This window comes from Cebidichthys violaceus, unplaced genomic scaffold (genome assembly GCF_023349555.1).
Source record: "Cebidichthys violaceus isolate CVI_PGR_0920_01 unplaced genomic scaffold, fCebVio1.0.p SCAF_6, whole genome shotgun sequence".
NCBI classification, from domain to species: domain Eukaryota; kingdom Metazoa; phylum Chordata; class Actinopteri; order Perciformes; family Stichaeidae; genus Cebidichthys; species Cebidichthys violaceus.
Window position 1 is genome coordinate 8,108,539 of NW_027176816.1, and position 18,670 is coordinate 8,127,208.

General features: G+C 40.9%; 1 protein-coding gene across 3 annotated transcripts; it reads left to right on the forward strand.

Annotated features, from left to right (window-relative positions):
- Nucleotides 1-368: 368 nt before the first annotated feature.
- Nucleotides 369-18,314, forward strand: ube4b (ubiquitination factor E4B, UFD2 homolog (S. cerevisiae)). 3 transcript variants are annotated; one of them, XM_068732835.1, is made up of 29 exons: nt 369-672; nt 1,847-2,060; nt 3,220-3,355; nt 3,600-3,687; nt 3,998-4,142; nt 4,282-4,507; nt 4,716-5,195; nt 6,120-6,227; nt 7,475-7,616; nt 8,381-8,481; nt 8,654-8,768; nt 9,056-9,139; nt 9,716-9,772; nt 10,679-10,795; nt 10,976-11,074; nt 11,165-11,278; nt 11,500-11,698; nt 12,201-12,339; nt 12,438-12,537; nt 12,700-12,827; nt 12,989-13,087; nt 13,353-13,588; nt 13,712-13,838; nt 13,973-14,117; nt 14,421-14,555; nt 14,734-14,925; nt 15,494-15,668; nt 16,795-16,941; nt 17,169-18,314. In XM_068732835.1, the coding sequence occupies exons 1-29, from the start codon at nt 649-651 to the stop codon at nt 17,231-17,233; spliced, it is 4,137 nt and encodes a 1,378-aa protein (XP_068588936.1). In that variant the 5' UTR covers nt 369-648; the 3' UTR covers nt 17,234-18,314. The 3 variants fall into 3 exon arrangements, with proteins under 3 accessions (XP_068588936.1, XP_068588937.1, XP_068588938.1); XM_068732836.1 differs by lacking the exon at nt 6,120-6,227; XM_068732837.1 differs by lacking the exons at nt 4,716-5,195; nt 6,120-6,227.
- Nucleotides 18,315-18,670: the final 356 nt, after the last annotated feature.

The following is an 18,670-nucleotide window of genomic DNA, read 5'->3' on the forward strand; positions in this document are numbered from 1 at the left end:
GCTAATGGTCTTATTATTTGGTAATCATTATTATTATATTGCAGGTGGAGTTATCAGTGTAATGAGCAAACACCACTGAATAGACCAATAATATCTCTTTGTAATGACCTTGTGCCTCACTGACTCATACACACTGAGTTTAATGAATAACTACATGTGCTGTTTGTATTTTAGGAGGAAAAGGGAAACATAAGCCTGATTTGGATTAATTTAGAACAGCTAGCAGTCAATTCATGAGTACTGCAAACCATTTGACTGACAGAAGAATATCCACATAACAGGTGAAATATCATATTTATCTTTGCGACACAGTGAAGCCTCACACCTCCCCCAGTAGTTAAGTCACGTGACACAGTGTAGAACCAAAATGGCCGCCCTTGTGTTTTGACGTATAATAGCTAGCTACTTTTCTTTTTGTTTCATTCTTGGTAGAAAACTAGCAAACGAGAGACTTTTTGGAGGAACTGTACCTTGCCACCCTCCGTATACTGGCGTCATAGTTTGTATCTTGAAGACAATCAAGACTGACACTTATTTGTTGATCGAATTGGACTATGCATATTTAGTTCTAATACAGGCTAGCTAGCTGGCTCTGGCTGGCACACATCAAAGCGGTTGAAAGTGAAAAAGCTAGCTAACCTAGCTGCGATGGAGGAGTTGAGCGCAGACGAGGTGAGGCGACACTGGAAAACGTTCAAAAAGAGTAAAGATAACTGACGCAGCTCTGTTTCGCTAACGTTACAATTTGGATTTAAATATATTCCCTTTATTCGGACCTCATGTCAAATGGTTTTCCACTAGTCGACTTGCTACTAAAGCTAGCTCAGCGGCTAGCCTTGTTACACTGAACAAATGTATCCTCGATAAAATCACAGATTTATTGCTTGTTCAATACCAGTATAACGTTACATTAACTAACGCGACCCGTACAGTGTTTATTGGGACGAGTCATTACATGTAACTGAGGGATTTAACTGTAGGTTGGATGTGGTTCGTATGTTTCTGTCACCGTTACCCGTAGCGAACGGTAATTTAAATTAGCCGGAGCACAATGCTAACTAGCTAACGTAGTGGTATAGAGGCTGTGCAGAAGCCGGCCCACGGATTACATTACTTGCATATAAAACTACTGAATTAATATAAATACACTAAATTGTTTTCACGTGGTGTGTTTTTTCTAACTCTTTATATTATTGATTTGGCATATTTTCCTGCGGTGAGCTAGCTGTCAGTTGCTAACGTTGTTTTGCTATCAGACAAAAATTAGCCTGCGAGACGACTCAGCATAAAAAACACACCGGGCCACCATTGTGCAATCAACTGTTGGCCGACTATGTGGCCACTGAGCTGATCCACTTGGGTAACACGTATCATTTTAGAAAGTGTTCCTTCTTTGTCACCTTGGACCCGTACTTAGCAACAGCGTGCTGTTGATTTACTACAGTAACGTAATGCTCTTCTGCCAAGTTGCACGATTAGTAGCCTACTCACATCTGACTTTGTTCGTAAGGTTGGTTACATTGTGAATGAAAACCGATCACTGCATTAATTATGTTGCTTTTGTCTGGGACTAATTATCAAATATGGGTAATAAAAAAGCGTACTGCTGTACATTTGTTATTGTATCTAATTTTGTTATTGTATCAAAGCTGATTGTGCCAAAGAGATATATATATATATATATATATATATATATATATATATATATATATATATATATATAAGCCTAATCACATATACGTTTCAACAGTCCTGTTACAAAGTAAGTTCATATTATGCTGGTCTGTAGAGTGAGCATCCACAGTACTTTTGCTAAATATGTAAATTTGCTGGTATGTTATTCAAGATCCGCAGAAGGCGACTGGCACGATTGGCAGGAGGACAGACGTCACAGCCCAGCACCCCTCTCAGCACACCCTTGACGTCTCCACAGAGAGAGACCCCCCCTGGACCCCTTCCTGGACCCTCATGTGCAGTGCCCCTGCCACCAGCTTCCTCTCAATCATTGGGGCTCAATGTCCACAGTGGTACTCCTGCCACGTCCCCTATGGGCACCACCGGTAAGAAGAACTGAGCTAGATCTACAGGTTTGACGTGTATTCAGCCAGTTTGTCAAAGTTACGGTTATTGCAGGCAATACTTAAGGTTAAATTCTTATGATTTAGGATCAACAACCGGTCAGCTTTCTCCGGTTGTCAGCAGAGTTGTTGTTCTCAACCTCTTTTGCAATCTTTTAGTCTAACTCTATCATCCGACTCATTCAGGGTTTGATGTTTGTCTCTGAGGCCTGAAAGATAAATCAGTCTTGGTTGTTAAGAGTCTGAGCTCAACACTGAAAGGGACCTTTGTATTTGTGACCTTGATATTTGAACAGCAAGAACCCGTCGTACTCCCACAAACAGCAGCAGCGTGTTGTGATCCCCAGTGTCCCTGTGCGACACAAAGTGTTGGCTTGCTCTGCAGAGTGAGAAATTATGCTTTTATGCATAGCTCTAGAAAATTCACCAGTGAGTCACGTATGGATAGACTGACAATCTGCTGGCATTGTTTGTAGGTATGCATACATGTGATGGTGTTGCCATACAGGGCTGCTTTTTATGGCTTGTAGGGCCTGTGGTACTTGATTGAACATTGTGCATGATTTTTTTTCTTCAATATTGTACTTGACACAACCATTGTATACAATATTTATTTGACTCAACTGTTGGTAATTATATGATTGTTGTGCAACCAGGAGTGAGTTGCTAATTCCAGCCCTTCATCCACAGTAAAATCCGGGGTGTTAATCAGCTTTCTCTCTACCTGTTTGCTTTAATCGGGGCTTATAAAGGTATGGCACACCATGCTGACCGTAACCTAGTGTGGCTAAACAATTTGTTCTTCAATAAAACAGCAGTCTTGACCCAAAGAATACAACTTAAAGTGGCTGCTTAAAGCTTATAAAAAAGTGTATTTAAAAATGTGATACCATAATGTACTAAACTTAAATCAAAGGCATCATTGCATGATTAATATAACATATAAATGAGCCCAAATTATTTATTTTTTAGAGGAGACCTAGAAGATGAAACTGTCTTTGCAAACCTTGTCTCCTCTGGTAGGTCTCTCTAAAGTGTGGGGCCTTCGATTGCAGAGATTTGATCAGTCTAGAATTTTAAAGAAAAGCAAACAAATGTAAAACCTTCAAAGGTGCTCAGTTGTGTTGTTTTGCTTTTGCAGGGGTGGTATATGGTAGTCAGAGCAGCGAGGGAGTGAGCTCCCTCTCTAGCTCCCCCTCCAACAGCCTTGAGACTCAATCCCAGAGTCTGTCCCGGTCGCAGAGCATGGACATTGACACTGCCTCCTGTGAAAAGAGGTAAGAGTTTTTCTTAGGGGATATTGTATTGGCCATGAAAATAGATTCTCCACAGAAAATCTATGTTTTGATGATCAAATACTCGTCTCCTGTAGGATTGAAAAGTGTCTGTAAAAAATATTTAGTTTTATTTAGTTTTCTAGTTGAGATGAATGTGCTGCTTCATATGGACCACTGAGTTTTGGAGTGTTGGCATTGTCTGCTTAGGGACGAAGAGACTTAATAATCCTCTGTTTTATTCCAGCATGTCCCAGGTGGATGTGGACTCAGGGATAGAGAACATGGAGGTGGAGGACAGTGATCGCAGGGAGAAGAGGAACTTGCCTGAAAAGGTAAACGGCAGCAGTGAACATTACTCAAAAGAGAGGGTCTTTTATCCTCAATTACTTGGCCAACATGACTTTGATCATGCCCATCTTGAGATCAAGTGAGTCTTTAACTGAGTTAACATAAAAGGAGTGTTTGGGTATTTACAAAATGTAATTAGGGACTTTCCATAGATGCTATTCTTAGTTTCATTTTCAGTTATTGCAGTTCACTGATACATACCAGTCTCTTGATAGACCAGAGTGATCATGAGATAATGACAATCTGAGTAATGCAAGTCCATTTGCCATTTATTCTCTAATTTCTGCACCTCAGGAACCCTCTGCAAACTCAGATGTCTCAGAAGAACAGGCTCTGCAGCTCATTTGTAAGATCCTCCGCGTATCGTGGAAGGAGCAGGATAGAGATGTCATCTTTCTCCCTTCAATAGCTGCAGAGTTCCACCAGAACCCTAAAGATGGTATGTCATTGAATAACGTCTTTATCTCACCATAATAAGCTGACTGACTGAAAAAGCAATGTTTTTTTGTTTGTTTTTTTACAACTGACTTTTTGCATTTGATAACTTGACTGTTATCCCTTTTTTCTCTCTCCTGTAGTATACTCTGACTTCAAAGACCTGATCGGCCAGATCCTGATGGAAGTCTTAATGATGTCCACCCAGTCACGTGTCCACAACCCTTTCGCCAGCTTGACCGCCACCTCTCAGCCAATTGCAGCAGCCAAATCCCCGGACCACCGTCTGACGCTGGTGCAGCCCTCTAGCCAAGGTGGCAGCCCCATGGGCCCCAGTGCAGGGTCCTTTGGCGCCAGCTCTCTGTCCAGGCAAGTACCTTGACTCAGTATATAATGAGCTCTGGATTGGTCACCTACACTCCTTAAAGGTGGACTTTATTGATATTTAATTGGTATCATGTGATTGGAAACTGCTTTGTCTTCTTCTGGATGTAGTGATTTTACTTTGATAATTTTTTATATTTCTAAGACGTCGTTCGGTGAGTTTTGCCAATCATCGTCTCAATGTTGTCCACAGTCTGTATGGGTGTGGTAGTCCTCACTCGATGGCTTTGGATGCAGCCAAGAGGACCTCCCCGTCACTCCCCACCCCTACTACACCCACTGTACCCTCCACAACCTCTGCCCCTCAATTCATTGTGCCCCTGAGCCCACCCGCTACCGCGACACCACGACACACACTCAACCCTCCATCTGCCCCCATGCCCATCTCGCAACGCTATCGGCCTTACTCTGTCACCTCTCCTTGGGGGGCTCCTTCCCCATCTAGTCCTGGTCAAAGAGGATTTATCTTCCCTGGACCCTCTCCTAGCCCCGCAGGGCCCTCTGTTCCTCCTAACACCCCAGTTCCTGTGCCACCTCCCAGCCCCCATTCCCTCTCCTTGAGCTCACCTCGGGTTCGCAACCAACCCTCCTCCACACCCCTCTCCACGGTGCCCCCTTCTCCCAGATCGAATACCCGACAGGCTGCCTTTGCTTCCAGGATCCCACCGTCTAGGTATCTCATCTTCCATTTGCATGTCAGTGTGTAGAGCGAGCAAACTTACTAAAACCATAACGTTTTTTTGTGAACCACCAGATTTGAGTTTGGGTGTGAACAGATAGCTTTTGTTGTGTACATTGCTTCTTATACTTCATGCTGTCAGTTCTCATCTACACAAACAAACAATGATCTCAACTGGCTAATATTTAGGCTGCTAGTCTAAGAGTGAATGAACGACCTGATATTTTAGTTGCAATAGCAATATTATAAAACGAATGCAGTACTATACAGTATAGTCTGTTAGAAATGCCCAAATGGCGATTAAGATTGAGGGAATTAATAAAATACATATTTAAACATTGCAATCTTCATATATTTTCAATGCATTTTTAAATGCATTACTTCAGAGTTAACAAAAATGCTAATACATAGGGTGTTTCGACAATTAACAGACATTGTTTTTAGTATTGCTTGTTGCTAACATGTATTAATTTAAAAGGTCTAATCCATTTGCGAATGACTAATATTGGATATAGTTAAACAAACGTTTTATAGGTCCTACCTTGCTATGAAATTCTGGAGCAAATGAGATGTGGCTTACGCCTCTTTGCATTGGCTTGCTCAAGACAAGTTGTATGAGTGATCGTGACAGTCAGTTATTGGTTGAAAAAATGTTCTGACAGTGTATAAAAGCCGCAGACAAAATGGCATTAATGAATATTTAAAAAAGCAGCACAAGATATAGTCTTCAAGCAAGCATGCAACCCTCCAGCATCCTTTTTTTAGTGCTCCCCTCTTCCTTGTCCTCCTTTTCTCTGGACTTGTTACCATTCTACATTTGTCTTCATGTTTTTTCACTTCCCCTCTGTCTCCTCATGCTTGCACAACATCCTCTGTTCTTCCAACCTTTCCCCTCGTATCGTTTCCTCGTCATGTTAGCCCCTTGTCGTTCCTGTTCTTTGCCCTCTCTGACATGTCTCAGGACAACAGTGATGAAGATTCTGAGGGGGAGGAGGAGGATTTTGCACGGGTTCAGTTTGGGTCCAGGTACACCGCTGCACGGTGTGTGTGCGTTTGTGTTTGCTTGCTCAGTTACGTGTCCACTGCATGTTCCAGTGGGCCCACGAGGCTTTCCACTAACGGCGCACAAACACACCAGGTTAGAGGGGTGAAAAATACACGGATGTAGGCTTAGCCATCTTTAAAGAGTGTGGTAACTGTTTTGAACATACGGTCCTGTAACTATAATTTTTGATGTATAAAGTGCTGGTGAGTAGTGAACTCTGTTTCTACAGAGCTACAGAAACTCCATATAATATACACTTTTATTGGGGTTCAGGTCTGCAAGAGTAACTGAACCTTGTTTTTGTAGCCCTGAACCTTCAAAATCCTGTATTTCTTCAGACATTTTTCTGGAAAAGTGGTCCCTATTTTTTGGGTTAAGTTGGTTGACTTCCATTTTTAGTGTTAATGAATATGATTACATGCAGTGTACTTTTATGTACAAGGCATTATTGTGCATCCCAGAGAAATGATCCTCAACCTTGAAATAACATGTAAACTCAAAGGGACGTTTTTTAATATTTAAACATGTTGGTACAGATGAGATGTTATGCCTATGGTAGACTTGAATGGTGTGTCATAAATACAATGCATGGGCAGTATCATTAGGTGAGTCTTGATTCCCTGCTCTGTGGACGTTTGTTTTGCTGCATAGTTGCTGAATGTAGGTTTGTTCAACTTTCATCGCATTTTCATTCAAAAGAAACTGCCATGAACAAAGTTGCATTGCTATTTAACAATATAATGTGTTGATGTCACTTATAGTTTCAAGAACAATTGTAACCCATGGCAGAGGTGATACCCCTGCTTTGCTTCCATTCAATGGATAAATAACAAAGTTAATTTCACTACCTCCTAAGGTTTGTTGTGCTTTGAAGCAGCTTGCATACAGGATTTGCAGTTACAGCAGACCACTAACAGCAATTTCAACGCTTGTCACTACATGTTTAAATGTGGCAAGCTGAATCCTAATATCAGCTCCAAAGACTTTATGCAAACAGCCTTTTGTTGTTCAATATCATCACTTTCTCTTTCAAGAGCCCATTACTGAGATGCTGCAATGCTGTCACTAATGCTTTATGGTTTGTTTCTTTCAGGACCCTTGAGAGTGAGTTTGTTAACCATACATATATGATTATGTTTGATGCTAATCGCGTATCTCTCTGTGCTGTGATGTTCCCTGTTATTTAATGAGCCCCTCTGTGTCCTTGTTTACTTTTTTTTATTTATAGTCTTGGTGCATCTGGAGGGGGAATGTCCTGCAATTCAGCCAGCGACCGCTTCACCATTGAGACCTGCAAAGAGACAGAGATGCTGAACTACCTCATTGAGCGTTTTGACAGTGTTGGCATGGAGGAGAGGAAAGCTCCCAAGGTAAGACCGAAGAAATGTTAGGATTTACGCTAAAAGTATTGTGTTCCTTTGTATTCAGTCTACTTTATTTCATATCTTGCTCACGATATATATCACAAAATGGCATGTTTTCTGGTAATTCAATAAATAAATTGACTTAATGAAATAAGAACATGATAAAGCCTTTTTGTGTAAATTCTTTTTTAAATTTAAATTCAAATAACTTGTTCTCATTATATTAAGAACTTTGTGCAAAATGAAAACATGAAGCATGAAAAAAACATGAAAAGTTAAATTTTAGAGAGAAAAAAAAAGTCAGCGTTACCCTTACTAAGTTAAATTGCATGCACAGAAATATTGAGTAATCAGATTAAGACAATACTCTGATTTAACCTCACTGGGGTATTCCCATAAGCAGAATTCAGATTTTAAGATCCATTCAGATTTCCTGAGAAATGTGCAGCTAGTATGTGCATCACAATATCTCGATATATGATTCAATCACAATCCGATTCCATGGAAGATGATACATTTTCATATTTAATTATTGCCCCGGCCTACTAATTTCACCACGTTTAAATTGGTTGCAAATGTCCTGAGGACAGAAGAACAGTCTGTACCTCAGACTAGCTGTAGGCCAGATGGTCTGGAAACAAGCGGCCGTTTTGCTCATGAGAGAAAACTGTGAATCGAGTCTGGAGAGAGTTGTCTGTGAAATCAGCGGAAATACATTCTTATCACACCTCTAGCTGTCTTCTTCCATCCTTTCTCTGTTTCTCTCTCAGATGTGTAGCCAACCAAATGTCAGCCAGCTTCTCAGCAACATTCGCTCTCAGTGTATTTCTCATATTGCCCTGGTCCTGCAAGGCACCCTGACCCAGCCACGGTAAGACACTGTGACAATCTTTGGGTTATTTTCTTATCCGTTAATACATTTGTACATCTTTTGTTCCTTCTCGTTTTAGCCCGAGTCTCCATAGCAACTACTCTTTCACCTTGACTCGAAAAACGTTATTTATTTAATTTCAGCACAATGCTTCTCTGTTTCCTACGTGCAGGAGCCCTCTTCACCAGTCTTTGCTGGTACCTTATCTGCTGTGTCGAAACCTTCCATATGGCTTTATTCAGGAGCTGGTGCGCATCACCCACCAGGAGGAAGGGGTGTTCAGTCAGGTGGGAAGCACACCCATCCATATAGATACATGTTAATACTTATTTAGGGTCACTTAGGCTGAAACCTATCCCAGCATACAGTGGTGCAGGAAGACAAACGCATAAATACTAGGCATAGATACAGATGAAACGACATTGTACTGACTCTTAAGTTTTTATTTAAAAATGAAATCTGTCCTAATGGGTAAGAAAGAACCTTTTGAGGTAGCCGTTCATACAGAATGTCGTTATACTGTGTGGTGATACTCTGATGTGATGAATGACATGTTTGCTCTGTTGTTTTTCAGATCTTCATCCCCATCCTCCATGGGCTGGCTCTTGCAGTGAAAGAATGTTCCTTTGACAGTGACAACTTTAAATTCCCCCTTATGGTGAGGAGGTGTTGTCCTGGCCTGACTCATACTGTAGTACCAAGCAGGAGTTGAGACTCAATGCAGTTCAAATTGCAGGGGATTTGCAGTATAACTGGGGTTAATGAGGTCCTTGCAGCCTGTCGGACAACCTGTCTGCTCAGTAGATGAACAGCTCTAGATGTACAGCATCTGTATGCAGACATGCTTGAATATTCACTATAATAGTGTTGCCATTGTGCTGCTTCTCCTCTTGGATGGTTATGATGATGATGATTCTTCCTAATTTGACAATCTAATCTAATTTTATCTCACCATCCATCCTAGCATTCACAAAGCAATATAATCTGATTTGGGCCCGCTGTGAATTTGGTGTATTCAAGTAGTTCATTCAGTGACAACTTTGTCACTGGAGTGTGTCAAATTATGTTGCAGGATGCGTGCTGTTGGTTCTAATCAGCTTCTTGCAAATGCACCAAGTAGATTATATATTGAATAATCAACTAATCTCACACTTAGTTACACCGTGTAACCCAGTTTACCTGTAAACCAAATGTGGGTTGAGCATTTGTTTAGTTTTGTTTTGTTTTTTTACAGGCATTAGCTGAGCTTTGTGAAATCAAGTTTGGAAAGACTCACCCAGTGTGCAGTTTGGTGAGTATGCCTATGAATGGCCAAAGCTACACTATGGCACTGAAGTGTTCATCATTTTGTCCTCATGGCTCAGATTATTTAGGCTGTTTATTTTAGGCTGTCTTTAAGTCAAGTAGCCCAACAATTTAGTTCTATCAAGTACGTGCAAGTCTGGCTATTGTCTCGATTGTCTGTTTATACCTTCAGCACACCAGCATGGCCAGTTGACATCAGCACAAAAGAATGTGCTCTGCTTATTTTATTCATGACACCAGGTCTTCTTTATGCTCCACAGAAAAAGGGCAAAACAAAATTCTCCTGTGTGTAGAAAATAACTGAGCCTATATTCAGCGGCAACAACAGAGTTCTTTGAGTTTATATTGGCTATAAAGGGGGGACTGTGGCTAAGTGGAGAGCAGGGCCGCTTTTCAATCAGAGGGTCGGCGGTTCGATCCCCGGCTCTTGCTCTGCTAATCTCACGTCAATGTGTCCTTGACCAAGACACTTAACTCCAAAAATTGCTCCCGTAGCTGCGTCTACGGTGTGTAGATAGATACTGAATTGTAAGTCGCTTTGGATAAAAGAGTCTGCTAAATGACCGTAATGTAATGTAAGCTCACTTAGTCGCTTATTAACTATGTGTTAAGTTATTTTTTTATTAATATCATAACTGCTGCGTGTCTTTAAGTGACATTAAGACGTTAATTATTTCTTTGTGACTTAAACTAAATGAGCTGGTTACATACATTCATTTCAGTTCATTGTCTTCCCCGGCTGTTGACGGACACATGCTGGCTTTCACTGGAATATAAACCTTGAGTGATAGGATGGTTACTAGCACCAATAGATAATGAAATATGTTAAATGTTCAAAACAAAAACAAACGTATGTACTCCAATGTAATGTCTGTCATGGCGGTCTGTGCAGGTAACGTCGCTGCCTTTGTGGTGTCCCAAACCTCTGAGCCCGGGTTGTGGCCGAGAGATCCAGAGACTTTCCTATGTGGGAGCTTTCTTCAGCCTTTCTGTGTTTGCTGAGGATGATGTGAGTTACCTAATCGTTAAAATAATCAATGAGCCTGAATAGCATTAGATTGTAGATGAAAAGTGTCTGTGAATGTCGAGTTGACCTAATGTAATAATACTGCAGAAACGAAGCACGGCAAGACGTGTAATGTACAGAAAATCTTCTATGAGTAAATGTAATGCTTTTCTTTTTCCAAAGACAAAAGTGGGAGACAAATATTTCTCTGGCCCGGCCATCACCATGGAGAACACGCGAGTCGTCAGCCAATCATTGCAGCACTACCTGGAGTCAGCTAGGGTGAGTCTCTGCTTCATAACTCATTATTCATTAAATAGCTGTCCTTTGTATTTAGAACAATGTATTGAAGTTATTTGTCATCTCTTTTAGGGTGACCTGTTCAAAGTTCTTCATAACATCCTACTAAATGGAGAAACGCGCGAGTCAGCTCTTAATTACATGGCAGCTCTGGTCAACTACAATGTGAAGAAAGCTCAGATGCAGGTTTGTTACAAAAGTCATTCATTCCACATTCAACAGAATTATTAAATAAATGTAATTTTGAGTTACCAAACTGGCGCACCCACAGGGAAGATCTGAAGTGTTGAAATACAATTCAATTAGAAATGTTTGCATACATTTTTAAAGAAAATGCTGATTTCATATTCCTTTCGTAGCTTTTGAACATCCTTTGTTCTGACTTCACCCTCTTTTCTCTCCGCTAGACCGATGACAAGCTGGTGTCGACAGACGGCTTCATGCTCAACTTCTTATGGGTGCTGCAACAGCTGAGCATGAAGATCAAGCTGGAGACGGTGGACCCGTACTACATTTTCCACCCACGGTGTCGCCTCGTTGTCAGCCCAGAGGAGACGCGTCTGAAAGCCACCATGGAGGAGCTCAAGAGCTGGCTGACCGGACTGCGTAAGTTGACATGAATTCGTTTTTTGTTTTATTTTTACAAAAATGTTGTGTAGATTATTGATATTGTATGTTGTTAAAGTCGACTCCATCGTTTATATAGTGCTGCCATTTTGAGAAATCTGTTCATTACACGTAGCGCAGCCATTTTGCATTCTACCAGTTTTCAGAGTGATTCATCAACATGCAAGATCTGTGATTTCCTTTTTTTATAAATTAAATTAATTTCAGATGAGTCATCCTTGTGTTACCGTCTCCATATTCCTTCTGCCTTCTTTATTTGGACTCATTTACAAAATAATAGCAGCTACACACTATGCAGCTACTTACTGTATACAATTCATATCATGCATTACAGTTGAAATAATCCATACAAAATTTTGGACATATGTGGCAAGATACGTTAACCTATTGTATTTTTGCCCAGTAAAGCTGATATTTAATAGTAATGATACTGGTTCTGACTGAGGGTGATGTGTGTTTCTATATTTCTTTTCATGGACAGATGAAGACCCCAACAAGTTCTCAGAACCCAAGTTCCCCACCGAATGTTTCTTCTTGACGCTGCACGCCCACCATTTATCCATCCTGCCTGGCTGCAGACGTTATATTCGCAGGTTGCGAGCCATCCGCGAACTGAACAGGTTTTTATTTATTTTTAGGGACAATGCATGTATTGATCAACATCACTGTAAAATTACACACATACATGTGTTTTAATGGTGTTAATTCCCCTTGTTAGGACTGTAGAGGAGCTGAAGAACAGTGAAAGCCAATGGAAAGATTCTCCCCTGGCTAGTCGACACAGAGAGATGCTCAAGCGATGCAAAACCCAGCTCAAGGTTAGTTCAACATCACTGATTTAAAGGTACAGACCTACAAATACTCTCGATTTACTGCATTCAACATTAGAGGGCTATCCTTAAATGCTGAAACATGCAAGTTTCTACGACAGCATATTTAGGGAGACGTGATCCTTATTGTCTGTGACTTTGTCATGTCAGAAACTGGTGCGAGCCAAAGCTTGTGCTGACGTGGGCCTTCTGGATGAGAACCTGCTCCGCAGATGTCTGCAGTTCTACAGCACAGTCATCCAGCTCATTCTTCGCATGGTGGACCCTGCCTACCCCAAGTGAGTCTCCCTGCCACCGACACTGTTTGTAGTGATGTTGAGGAACCAATGCGGCATCACATCAAAGCATTTTTTTGGTATCTGTCATGCTGTGTTTCCCTTCAGAGTGTACTATAAATCAAGATGCAAGTACCATGTTTGTTTGTTCATTCCTTCCACAGCATTAACCTGCCACTGCACCCTGAGATTCCCAAAAGCTTTGCTGCTCTGCCTGAGTTCTACATTGAAGATGTGGCAGAGTTTCTGCTTTTTGTCGTGCAGTAAGTTTACAGTTCAGTCTTGTGCACTTGTCTCATTGTTCAACCATGTTTTAACAAATCACATCTTGTGGAGGGGAGTATTACAATGTTCACGTTGTACCATGTCTGTTTGAAGGAAAGGACAATATAATATGAGAAAGATATAAATAATAAATGTCAAAGAAAAGACACAAAGTAATACATTTATCAATACATCACATGAAACTAAAGCCAAGAGTTAAGTAGAAGCTGATTTGTTTCATCCCTTCCTCCTCCCCTCTTCAAGGTATTCTCCCCAGGTTTTATACGAGCCGTGTGTCCAGGACATTGTCACCTTCTTGGTGGTGTTCATCTGCAGCCAGAACTACATCAGGAACCCTTACCTTATCGCCAAGTTGGTGGAGGTGCTGTTTGTCACCAACCCCGCTGTACAGCCTCGTACTCAGCGATTCTCTGAAATGATGGAGAACCACCCGTTGTCTGTCAAACAACTGGTCCCCGCCCTCATGAAGTTCTACACTGGTGAGTTATATGTGTACTGTATTTCAAAGCTGCTGTTGTAGTGAATGGGATAAGTGGAGATTCTTGAGTGCAAAGTATGGATCCTTTCCCTTTTAACTAAAATAAACTGTCTCCTCTGGTCAGATGTGGAGCATACTGGCGCCACCAGCGAGTTCTATGATAAATTCACTATACGGTACCATATCAGCACCATCTTCAAGAGCCTCTGGCAGAACCTTGCCCACCATGGCACCTTCATGGAGGAGTTCAAGTGAGATTGCGTTTGACACTTTGTGTCATGTAAAAAAATATTACACAACTAAGGTTTGAATCAGTGTCTGTCTGACTTGGATCACTTCTAATCAGACCTATTTTCTATCTTCTTTCATGCTTACTCCCCTCTAGCTCTGGCAAGCAGTTTGTGCGCTACATCAACATGCTGATTAATGATACCACCTTCTTGTTAGACGAGAGCCTCGAGTCTCTGAAGCGAATCCACGAAGTTCAGGAAGAGATGAAGAACAAGGAGCAGTGGGACCAGCTGCCTCGGGTCAGTGCTCAGCCTATTAGGCTCTTTTATTTATTTACCATGTATTACATGCATTCGGACAGCAGTTATCATTGAGCTCAATGCAATTGAGTTTCAGCAATGAAACACAGAATTGAAGTCATAAAAAGTAGTTAGTAATCTCAGTGTTAAATTGAAGCGTCAAACACAAAATGATAGCTAAGTGGCTATTGTGTGAGCTGCGACATATTAACACCTCACTTGTATTTCTGCAGAGCTGTGAAAGTAACTGTTGCAGAATAGATGCAGAATAATATTGTTTTGTGTTTACTTGCAAACTTTCAGGAGCAGCAGCAGAGTCGCCAGTCCCAGCTGACTCAGGACGAGCGAGTGTCCCGCTCTTATCTGGCCTTGGCCACAGAGACGGTTGAAATGTTCCACATCCTCACCAAGCAGGTCCAGAAGCCTTTCCTCAGGCCTGTGAGTGTTGCTGCCCCCACTGGACATTTAGACAAATTATCTCACTTTAAAATTGATACGTTCTAGGTTCTATGAATTGAAATGTGTTCTCAATAACACAATCAAATTAACATTATCAGCCTGAACTGGGCACTGAGCCCAACAAGCTATTCTAAACGGTGCCTTCTTTTTCCTACAGGAGCTGGGGCCTCGTTTAGCTGCCATGCTAAACTTTAACCTCCAGCAGCTCTGTGGGCCCAAGTGTCGGGACTTGAAGGTGGAGAACCCCGAGAAGTATGGCTTTGAGCCCAAGAAGCTCTTAGACCAGCTGACCGACATTTACTTGCAGCTAGACTGTGCCCGCTTTGCTAAAGCGATAGCAGATGACCAGGTTGGTAATTTCGCTCAAAGATTACTTTACTTTTTAAGAAATACTTAAACAAGTGGGCGTTTGTTAGGATAAATAATGGCCATGAGAAAAGGCTATAGGAAATTGTGGTAGATCATCACAAGTGTGGTCGTGTTGCCTTGAAGACATCAGAGTGAATTAAACTATTGTACTTGTTGAATGTAATACTGTGTTTCACCCAGTTTTCGTGAATATCCACTTCTTCCCGGATAATGCAAGCAGGAAGCAATTAGGGACCAAATCCTGTAGATTAGTTCATTTTAATGTGTGACGTTTCAAGCAGCCACTGTAACATGTGTGTGAGTTACTGTGTGCTTGATAGTGTAGCATTGAATGACTTGTTAGTGCTACGTCAAATCAACTTTTTCATTCCATTTTGACTGTAGACAATTGATGATAAATGATTTGTTTACGGAGAATACCTATGAAAAAGTCTTGCATATAGAAAGAGACGACTGACAGTTAAGGTACTGAATTGTCTCATCTCCTCAAAGATGCTCTTCCCTTGCAGCTCCCTAATATATTTTCCCTCATTTTGGTCTTTGTGCAGCGGTCGTACAGTCGTGAGCTCTTTGAAGAGGTGATCTCAAAGATGAGGAAGGCTGGTATTAAGTCCTCCATTGCCATTGAAAAATTCAAGCTGCTATCGGATAAGGTGGAGGAAATAGTCGCCAAGAACTCCCAATCTGAAATGGACTACAGTGATGCACCTGACGAGTTCAAAGGTGTGTGTGTGTGTGTGTGTGTGTGTGTGTGTGTGTGTGTGTGTGTGTGTGTGTGTGTGTGTGTGTGTGTGTGTGTGTGTGTGTGTGTGTGTGTGTGTGTGTGTGTGTGTGTGTCCAGTGTTTAAGCAGCATACCTGCAGCTTTTAGCTTTGTATCTCCAGTAGAGGCGATTAAGGTAATACTTACACTTTAAATATAAATGGTTTTTTTTGTTATTACCTAAACCACAAAAGTCACTAAATCTTTGGCCCAAAGAAGAAAAAGTCACTGGCTTAGAAATCTGGTGTGACCTCAGGTCATTCAGTGCAGATGGACAGGATCTTCAACGGCCTCTATCGCTGTTGAATTCCACACATTTGCAGGGGCTTTTGCAGCTCATACAGGTCATATTGACAGCTTAGAGCAAGGCTATCCTATAACCACAGACTTAATATAATCTAGTAAGAGAACGTGGCCCACATACCTCCTTTGATTCCCAGATATGCCAGCCTACCCACCACGGTCGACTGGAGTGTGCCGCACAGGAGGCTCAAGTATCGCCTTTCTCTGTGGTTAAAATCTCCCACGCCAGGTTTTATTTTTGAAACGCATGAGTCCTCCTGTAACAACCTTGTGACATTTCAATATAGGGCACACTTTATCAAAGGCTCTCATTGAGTATTTATTGGGATACTTTCTTTAGTGGTTGCCAATTTTGCTGTCATATAAAACACATTTGTTTTGACAGGTCACATAAGTATGAAGCCATGCCTTAGATGCTGGTAATATTGAATTCTGTTTGGGGGGGGTTTTCTGTTAAATTTATTTTGTTTTTAGTAGCGTTTATTCATTCTTGATTCAAAGACCACTGAAAAAGCCAGTGTAGATGACTAGTAGCTTACCTGTATTCAGATATATGCACAACATTTGAATAATATCCCTTGTCCAAACACAAGGAGCACCCTATGATATTTGTTTCAGCTCTATTAGGAAAAAAAAGGATAACGGGATATGCTGACAATAAAAATGTTTCAATATTGATCACTTTCTCACTTTTAGGATTGTCATTTGAAGCTTGTGCTTTTTTGTTTCGACAGTTAAGTTCTCTCACCGTCTCTAAAATGTACATATGGCTTTATTATAACAGACCCTCTGATGGACACACTGATGACTGACCCTGTGATACTGCCTTCGGGCAACATCATGGATCGATCCATCATCCTGCGCCACCTGCTAAACTCCCCCACTGATCCCTTCAACAGACAGCCACTCACAGAAAGCATGCTGGAGTCAGGTAACCCAACCATGATGCCATTTCACCAGTAATTACATGTAGAGTTCTGTTCAAGGTAGGCGAGCGCATAAGTCTTTCTTAATACGAACAGCAAAGCAACTAGATAGTTTTAGATTCAAGGCAAGTGATTAGATGACACCAAAATGTCAAATTCAATTACTGCCTGTTGGATTGCAAATGTCAAATGTTTGTTTGATGCTCCTCACAATCTGTTGTTGATTCTACAGTCCCTGAGCTGAAGGAGAGGATCCACACCTGGATGAGAGAGAAACAAGGTGGACGGCCTGTCTGAGGACCGCATGTCACCAACGTCTGGCCTGCTAACCATCATTAAGAGAGCTGTCCAAATCGCCTGAATTCAGTGTCCCTACTACCAATGACAACAAGAAACATTTGAATGAAAAAAAAAAAAAGACCTGATTTGATTTTTATTTGCATTTACCCTTTTTGTCTCCAACCATTATGGTTCTAAAAACAAAATATAATAAAGTTAAGACTTTTAAGTTTTTTTTTTTTCTCATGAGTTTGTGTATATATCTAACAAAATATATACATATATTTAACAAAGGTTAGTTAATGCGATATAGTGCTGCAAAAATACGTTTCCACCACCAACGGGTTTACCAGCGAGATGCATAGATTCACTTCATCAACCATTTTCCTTTACGGTTCTCATTTTGTTTCGTAATACTCTGTATGTTGGCTTCATTAAAGAATTATGATTTTTAGGGAGAAGGGAGGGCAATACATTTGGGAGAGTGTGGGTGGGTTCTGATAAAAATTGCTAGCCCTGAATTTTCATTAAGACTGTGACAATGGTGAACTTGAGTCCACATAATGTATGCTGATTTCCCAGAGCTAACAGTTGCACAGTTTGTGCTTGTAGACAAAGTTCGGAACAGGGAAAATCCATTAAGGATGTAGCCTAACGTTAACTAATCCTAAATGTCAGCTTACTTTTGAGTACAGTAGGAAGATAAGCAGTGGATTACCAAAATACAGTATGTTCAGTTGTTCCTTTCTAGTCTCATTTTCCCTGCTGACTTCAATAGATGGAATTTACTTCTTGCGTGTGCATGGCCTCAAGTCAAGAACCTCCTAAGCGCCTGATGGACAAATAACCCTCTTTTAGGCAAAATGGAAGGAACATGAGAGAATGTAGCATGACCTCCAGAGAAAACATCATAGGAGCGCACCATTAAAAGTCAGCTCTTCAGAAACACTGACATCTCACGACAAGGCGGTCTCTTTCAAATGGCACTGTACTTAATGTTACCTTGCTGACCTTAACTGTACAGGGAATGATTTCCTTAAACCACATACCTGTTTTGGAAGCTAGGATTTTGAACTGAAATAAATGATGATGCACATTATTTCACAACTCGTCAATGTTTTTTCCCAAGATTGATGCCGTGAAGGTTTTGTTTGGTACTTTTTGGCCCAATTTTTTTAATTTATTTTGTTTATTGACCTTATGAAAAGATGGACGTTACATCATGCGTTACTACAAAATGTCAGATTAAACCAAGAATAATTTTTTTTTCTCTCTAATAATCCTTTGTCAAGAGAATAAACATGCAGCAACAAAGGTGACATATTAATGAATACAATTAACACCATTATCAATAAAATCTCTGTGAAACATCAAAAATATAGTTATCTACATAGAGTAAATTAATTGCATGCAAGTTATAACTGACGGTATGCCGATGCCGCTGTTGTAAATTAT

What these genes read in the sequence shown, in the direction of transcription:
- ube4b (XM_068732835.1), top strand. Translation starts at nt 649, where the DNA reads ATGGAGGAGTTGAGCGCAGACGAG. An exon ending in AGGAAGGGGTGTTCAGTCAG is followed by an intron (nt 8,769 to 9,055) that starts GTGGGAAGCACA and finishes GTTGTTTTTCAG; the next exon opens with ATCTTCATCCCCATCCTCCA. An exon ending in AGAAGCCTTTCCTCAGGCCT is followed by an intron (nt 14,556 to 14,733) that starts GTGAGTGTTGCT and finishes TTTTTCCTACAG; the next exon opens with GAGCTGGGGCCTCGTTTAGC.